Raw genomic sequence first — 7,812 nt, forward strand, 5'->3', positions numbered from 1 at the left:
AAACAAACAAAAACAACAAAAAACAAAAACTTAAAAAAACCAAACAAACAAACAAACAAACAAAAACAACAAAAAACAAAAACTTCTAGTTAAAGACAACACGATAAACAGTCATCTGTTGAAACCAGATCTACTTCTGTGGAATCACACCCCATTTTCAAAGATGGTAATTAGAAAGAACATCCATGACCCAGATGTGATGGTACACATGAGTGAAATCCCAACACTCAGAAGACTAAAAAAAGGCAGAAAGATAATAGCAAGTTCAAGGTTAGCCTGGTTTACATAGCAAGTTCAAGGAACCTGACTGAAACAAAACATAATAAACAAGGACACTCTCATGGGACGCAGAACAGATCTTCTCAGACTACAATGAGCTGCTTGTTCCCAGAAATTTTCCAGTATAGACTAACTACATGCATAGGAGTAACATGCTAACATGCATTTCTGGTACTATGTGGGAATTTGAACTAGATCTGTGGTTCCCACTGCAGGTAACATCCAGGAGATATCTAGAACATCTTAATTTATCAGTTAATCTTAGCACTACTTTCTTCTCTTAGCATTGACAAGAGAACACAACTACATCTAAACCGATAGCCCAGAGATATCCAGAGATATCTTTAGTTGGCATGATTAGAAGAAAGAGATGCACAGTGGCTACTAGCATCTGGTAGGTAAATGCTAAGGATGCTACTAAATATACCTCAATGTACAAGATAGCTACTCACAGCAAAAAATTGGCCCAAATACCAACAGCCAAGAATGAAAACCTTTGATTCAATGATTACTATGGTATCTCCACAAATCTTGGTATTCTCTATAGGGATGAAAAAAAATAAACCATAAATTTAGATGTAGTTGCTTTCTCTTGTCAATGCTAAGAGAAGAAAGTAGTACTGAGATTAACTGATAAATTGAGATGTTCTAGATACATAATTCTAAAGTTAATATTGCTTCAGAGGTTTCTTTCTCTAGGAAGACTTCTCTAATGTAACCTACTATTAAACTTCACTTGCATCCATTAAGGCCCAATAGAGAAGTGAGAAAAGGAATTGTAAAATATAGCTGGTGTAAAAAATACCTGGAGGTTAAAATGTCAATGGTAACTATAAGTCATCACTAACTGATTAATCCTGGTACTTTCTGTTATAAATGATAATAATCAGTAACCTTCATTAAATACCAATTTAACCCAATTTCAACCTAGTGTTTCAAGGTTTTCTATGTGGTAATGAACTTACAGCACTGTAACACTGGCCAGACACTACATGTTGTAATCAAGGTGCAGGCCTTAGTGCTACAGGTATCTTAACATTTCAGGACTTGATAGAGTCTCTAACATTATTTCTAAGATATAATTAAAGATGTTTATGGTCACCTATGACCAGAAAACATGAATGCCTGAGGGCAGGAGTTCAGATGAGAGTCCCTGGCTTGCTTTCATGGGAGCACTGCTTTACGAATTTCTTTACTAATGACAAGTAAGGCAGCTAGGGTCTTCAGCTAGGGCAAGCAGCAGCAGCAGTACAACCTGTGATTTCTTTCTTTCTTTTTTTTTGTAATTCAATTTTAAATTATTGTCATCACTTTTTCTTCATGACCCAGATATTTGAAAATGCAAAGAAAACCAACTTTTCATGATATGTCAGGGACTGGCACTAAAAAAAATTCAGACTGCAAATGAGTTATACAAATGAAATATCAAATGGGGATCCAGTTATCAAAATGAAAGCACTCAACATATTAAAAGTTCACAATTATTTGTACAGAGCACATAAAAAAGTCAGCTTGCTATTCAACCGCTGTGCTTTTAAAGAGCTACTGCAGAATTTGAAGAAAATAGACATATTAGTTAACTTATAAAGAGATCAAAGAGCCTGAAACAAGTAGTAAAAAGAAATTTTTGCCTTTATTAGAATGGCATTAGGCCTTAAATATGCCAATTTTGGTAATTACATTATTGTTTTAATAAGAAACGACTCTACAGAATTGCAATACTGGTCCAACAGACTTGTCTTTCTCAGCCTGTGATTTCTTATCAAATTGCCTTAACACTTCCTTAGAGCTGTATGGGGGGACCAGGTCTATATGTAAGTTTCTAGGTTAGATATTTTCCATTACATATATGGAACTTCATTATCAGTCCAGGAGCACTGACTGTGACAGATTCAGAAAACAGATCTTGAGGGTTGTGAATATAGATGTAGTTCCATAGAAGACAGCTTGCCCATGTATATGTGAGGAAATTAAGAAATGTTTGCTTTATGGAAAAACTCATCTACTACCAAGCATAAACTCCAAATACTGCAGGCCTTATCTCATTTTTAAAGATAAAGATGAAATATACTTATTATATTTCAAGGAAGCAAAAATATATACTGTATTTGCATGGAATACAATAAATACTTGAGGTAAACAGAAAATGCACTGGCAGTATAAAAACCTAACTTCAACTCTATGCCAAATTCTTTGTTTTTTGTTTTTGGTATTTGAGACAGGATCTCTGTACACAGTCCTGGCTGTCCCGAAACTCACTATGCAGACCAAGCTAGCTAGGTCTACAGAGATGCCCTGCCTTTAACTCCTAAGTGGGATTAAAAGCATATACCACTACGCTCAGTTGTGTCAAGTTCTTACTTACAGTTCAAAACAGCAGTTTATAAATGAAGTTCCTTTACTTTTTGCATTTAAAAAAAGTATTTTGTATGAATGTTTTGTCTATATGTATATCTGTGGACCAAGTGTATGCCTGGTGCCTGTGGAGGTCAGAAGAGGGCACCAAATCTCCTGACTGGAATTAGATGGTTGTGAGCCACCATGTGGTTGCTGGGAACCAAACCCAGTACCTCTAGAAAAACAAGTGCTCTTAACCACTGAACCATCCCTCCAGCCCCACCTGCTGTTTTTTTCAAACAGTACTATGGTGGTCAGTGATGGAGGGAGTGACCATGTATAGTTTTATGCTCCTACTCCACAGCAGCTGTGCATCCTTGTTGTATTTGAATAAAGACTTCATAAGCTTCTAAGGTTTCAAAGCTACTAGTGCAGTCAAAACAGAAAACAACAACAACAACAAACACGTGAGAACGTAAAGGATCTAAGAGTGAGGACACGTGGAACGTAAGCCCACTTCTACTTGACCTGGGACAAACAGCTTCCTTTCTATGAATCCCACAACTTCTCAGCTTTAAAAGTAAGAGCCAACTCAATTTAATGTCTTATGAAGCAGAGTGTATTGAGTTTAATCTCTGAAGGAGAAATTTTGGGGTTATTAGAAAAGAAAGTAATAATCCGGGCCGTGGTGGCACACACCTTTAATCCCAGCACTCAGGAGGCAGAGGCAGGCAGATTTCTGAGTTCAAGACCAGCCTGGTCTACAGAGTGAGATCCAGGATAGCCAGGGCTATACAGAGAAACCCTGTCTCGAAAAACCAGAAAAAAAAAAAAAAGAAGTAACCCACTTGAACCTCTTTTACACTCTCCCCTCCCACTGTGAGCATGTGATCATTTAGCATAGGTCTTATCATATATGAGGTACTTAAGAAATGTTTATTCCATGTCTCAGTGTTCATCAGATTTATAAGCTAAAGACTATAAAGACCACAGCCTTATGCTTTGTTACTGTAACCTTTCTGAGAATAACTCATTTTTCTGAGTAAATAAAAGTGAGTATGCTATCTACCTCACCTATATGACAAGACTTAATACCTTAAGAAATAAAGCTCCCAAAAGGAAACTGGCAAAATGTCACACAAAATGAATAGGAGGTCTCACCTGGACCACTTGCCATGGGAAATCCTGCTTCCATCCTAACGGAATTTCCGGATGCCACAGGTCCATTCATTCTCACATCTTGGCTTCGGTTCTGACCCAAGGCCAGGTTGATAGCACCTTCCCCTGAAAATGACAGTGGAGTTACAAAATGGAAATTGCCAGAGTAAAATGCAGATTTAGTTTAAAGACAGATACATAAGAACTACTTTTCCTGATTTTGAAGGATTATACTAAGTTTACCACTCCAAAAAGGGATAGCTCAGTATTATAACCCTAACCTAACTCTTATAGTTTAGTCTAGCGCTGGATTCATGACTTTCCAGCCTTGCCCTCCAGAATGCTGGAACTACAAGAGACAAATCCTAGACTATGCAGCGTGTTCCAGCTTAGCAAGCACAAGGCGATTACAATCAGTCCTCACAATCATTAATCAAGTTGTTTAGTGTCAGAGGGCTTCAAAGTCTCAACATTTATTTTCAAAACTGGCCCACAAATTGTGTGTGGGCAAGGGCAGGATGAAAACAAGGGAGAGAGCGGGGAGAAACTCAGAAACTCAAAATTCTTGATTTCCTTCTGGAAGTTTATAATTAGAAGATAAGAGATATGAAGTTCAGTGTGGAAAAAAGGCAGGATAATACAGACACTGTAATACTTGGGTGTACAGAGTCTGAAGTATTTGCGAGGAAATTACCATTTTCTTTCAATAACTGTATATAAAAAGCTCTCCAGGTATTGTGACTATAAGTCAGTTGGCAGAGTCCTTGCCTAGCATGCAGAAAGCACTGAGTACCGTCCTCAGCGCTGCACAAACCTAGTGTGTTAGAGCATGTCTGTTATCAAAGCACCTCAGAGGTAGAGGGAAGATTTAGAAGTTCAAGATTGTGCTCAGCTACATAGGGTATTGGAGACCGATGGCTACACAAAATCCTATCTCAAAAATTAAAAAACAAAACCACAAAGAACAAAAAGATCCTTACAGGCTTCTAGTAGAGATGTCATGTAATGGCAAGCAGAGAAGTCTCCCCTAACTGCTAGACAAGGCAGCATCAGAAATTACACAGGGGGTGCTACTGTGAATGTATTGTGGTTCAGATAGGCACATGGCAAAGTAAAGAACCTTCGATCTGAACGGAGAGAATCCCCAGGTCCCGAAGCTGCTGGTTGTTGCTCTGAGCCAGGATCCGTAGCCGTTCTGCTGCTTCCCGGGGGATGTTGAATGTGACTCGCACGCTGTTCCACGGCTCCACCTTCTGTACCTTTAGCTTGCTGGATTCTTAGGCCATGAAGAAAAGAGAATAACATTATTAATTTTGAAGCCATTTGAGAATGAGCAACTGAAAAAACAAAATAAAATAAAACAAAACAAAAATCCCTATTTTAAATAAGAGCAGAGTTCAATGAAGTACAATAAACCAAAGGAGGAAACATACACTCTGACAAGTCAGCTTCCTTTAGGACAGAAAAACATTTGGCATTCTGCAATTCTAAAACATATACAAACTTCTGGACATATTCTTAAGAATGCACAAAAGCTAACTTGCTCTGGGGAAAGTGTATCCATATGCAAAGGAGTGAAGTTATACCTAATGTATAAAAATTAATCAAAAATGGAACACTTAAATATAGACCTAAAACTCTTAGAAGAAAATATCTGACAAGCCTTCACCATCTTGAACTTGGCAGTAATTTCTTGGATATGGCAGCAAAGAGACAGGCAACAAAAGAAAAAAATAGAAACACTAAACTTTTTTTTTTTTTCCTGAGACATTGTTTCTCTGTGTAACCTTGGCTGTCCTGGAATTCACTATTGCCTGGTCTGAAACACTGGACTTCTTAGTGATTTTGTGCATTAAAAAAACACTATCAAGCTGGGCAGTGGCAGTGCACACCTTTAATCCCAGCACTTGGGAGGCAGAGGCAGGCGGATTTCTGAGTTCGAGGCCAGCCTGTTCTACAGAGTGAGTTCTGGGACAGCCAAGGCTATACAGAGAAACCCTGTTTGAAAAAAAAACCAAAAGAAACAAAACCAAACCCAACCCAACCCAGCCCAACCCAACCCAACCCCCTAAACAAACAAAAAACCCAACACACTATCAAATGACTACATACGATATCACATTAGGGTGGCCATTATAAAAATAGAATACAGCAAATGTTGACAATGATATGGGGGAAATTGGGGACCCCTGTGCACGAATGATAGGAATACACAGAAAGTACAACAACTAAGAGAACTATATGGTAAGGAGTTTAAAAAAAAAGAGAGTTATATAATGACAGCAACCATCTAGGAAAGGCTATAGCAAGTGAGTTTCCTGGAGATGGCCCACCATTTTGCATGGTTGTGATGGACCACTCTAGAAGACACAGCCCTAGAGACTTCGCCCCAGGATTGCTTCTCATTGCTGATATGCCTTTCCTGCCATTATTACATAGCCTAGTGACTCATGGGCATCAGCCCACTCTATTGAGCAAATTTCCTACAGATTTCAACATGTAGATGAAACTTTTATGAATTAATGCTGTTTAGACGAATTAATGACTATATAGAATGGAAATAATTTTAGGAAGAAAGTTTAAGGAGATGGTTTTAGTGTTAGAGTCAAGAATAGAATGTGCCCCTCTTAACAGAATAGTAAGTTAAGACTGCACAATAAGCTTTCATAAATTACACTAAGAAGAGAAATAGATTTGAGAAAGATTTGTGATCAAGGAAAACACTGATTCTAGGTCAGGTCCAAAGATGAAACCATAGGTGTGCACTATGATATGTGAAACTGTGTTGTTTTGAACTTATAATGGGCTTATAGAATGAAACACTGCTTTGAACTTACTATTGACATTCTACTGTAATTCCCCTTTTGTGTAACATTTTATCTATGAGGTAATTTTATAAAGAACTTTTGTGTAAGAAGGTATAAAAAGGTGGAAAGAAGAAATAAAGTATGGCTTTGGGGCTCTGCTTCATCCACCAACTGTATGTATGTATGTATATATGTATATGTATATGTATATGTATGTATATATGCCTGGGCATACATATGTATGTAGGTACATGTGTATGCATGTAAGTATGCATGTGCACTTGTGAAATTGATGAAACTGGTGGTTAGGCCCAGCCAAAGTATATATGTGTGCATGCATGTGCGCCTGCCTCCCCACTTCTTTTTTCCCTATGAAATTGCCCAAAGTCAATCAGCTTCTGGCCCCCAAGACAGTAAGAGAGAGTTAGAAGGCCAGAGGTCATCAGCCTTTGGCATTTGACTGACGCTGTTTCCCACCTCAGTAACTGAATGTGAGGGCTGGTCCCCAGCAATATAATTCAGCACTTGTATTTCTAAGGATACAGTCCAAAGAATTGAAAGCACGATATAAGAGTATATCCACATTTACAGCAGCATTATTTATAACAGCTAAAGCACGGAAGGAATTAAACTGCCCAGCAACAAATAAACAGTAAGTAAGATGTAGTATATACATACATTCTGTGGAATATTTGGCCTGAAACAGGAAGAAAATCCTATCATGTGCTACAGCTTATGGACAAACACTGAGAATATTATGCTAAAGGAAATAAAACAGTCATAAAGATACAGGATTTTTCTTCTATAAGGTAGGTAAAAATAAAAAAAGGGGGCTGGAGAGTTATATAACTGGCTGTTTTCCAGAGGATTAAGGTTTAATTCCAAGCACACACATGGCAAGTCACAACTGGCTGTAGGTCTAGTTTCAGAAGATATGATGCCCTCTTCTGGTCTCTAGGGCATTGCAAGCATGTAGTGCATTTACACGCATGCAGGCAAAATACCCCTACAAATAAATCTAATTTTTTAAATAAAAAAAAATCATGAAAAGTGCAATGGTGCTTATTAAGGGCTTGAGTAGATAGGGAATGGGAAGTTATCATATAATAGTTATAGATCCTAATTTTATAAGAGTTATAAAAATGGCTATTAGGGCTGGTGAGATGGCTCAGTGGGTAAGAGCACCCTATTGCTCTTCTGAAGGTTCAGAGTTCAAATCCCAGCAACCACA

The 7,812-nt window shown here is 38.0% G+C and overlaps 1 protein-coding gene across 3 annotated transcripts in view; it reads right to left on the reverse strand.

The window, feature by feature from the left end:
• The window catches only part of Ncoa6 (nuclear receptor coactivator 6), a 46,150-nt gene that overhangs the window by 35,636 nt on the left and 2,702 nt on the right, over window positions 1-7,812 (reverse strand). For all 3 annotated transcript variants that reach the window (XM_021193953.2, XM_021193951.2, XM_029535850.1), the window contains exons 3-4: window positions 4,895-5,050; window positions 3,778-3,900 (exon numbers count right to left, since the gene is read on the reverse strand). In XM_021193953.2, the coding sequence (XP_021049612.1) occupies window positions 3,778-3,900; window positions 4,895-5,050 (279 nt within the window). The remainder of the gene's footprint in view (window positions 1-3,777; window positions 3,901-4,894; window positions 5,051-7,812) is intronic.

The sequence above is a fragment of the Mus pahari genome, chromosome 3 (genome assembly GCF_900095145.1).
Source record: "Mus pahari chromosome 3, PAHARI_EIJ_v1.1, whole genome shotgun sequence".
In the NCBI taxonomy this organism is placed as follows: Eukaryota; Metazoa; Chordata; class Mammalia; order Rodentia; family Muridae; genus Mus; species Mus pahari.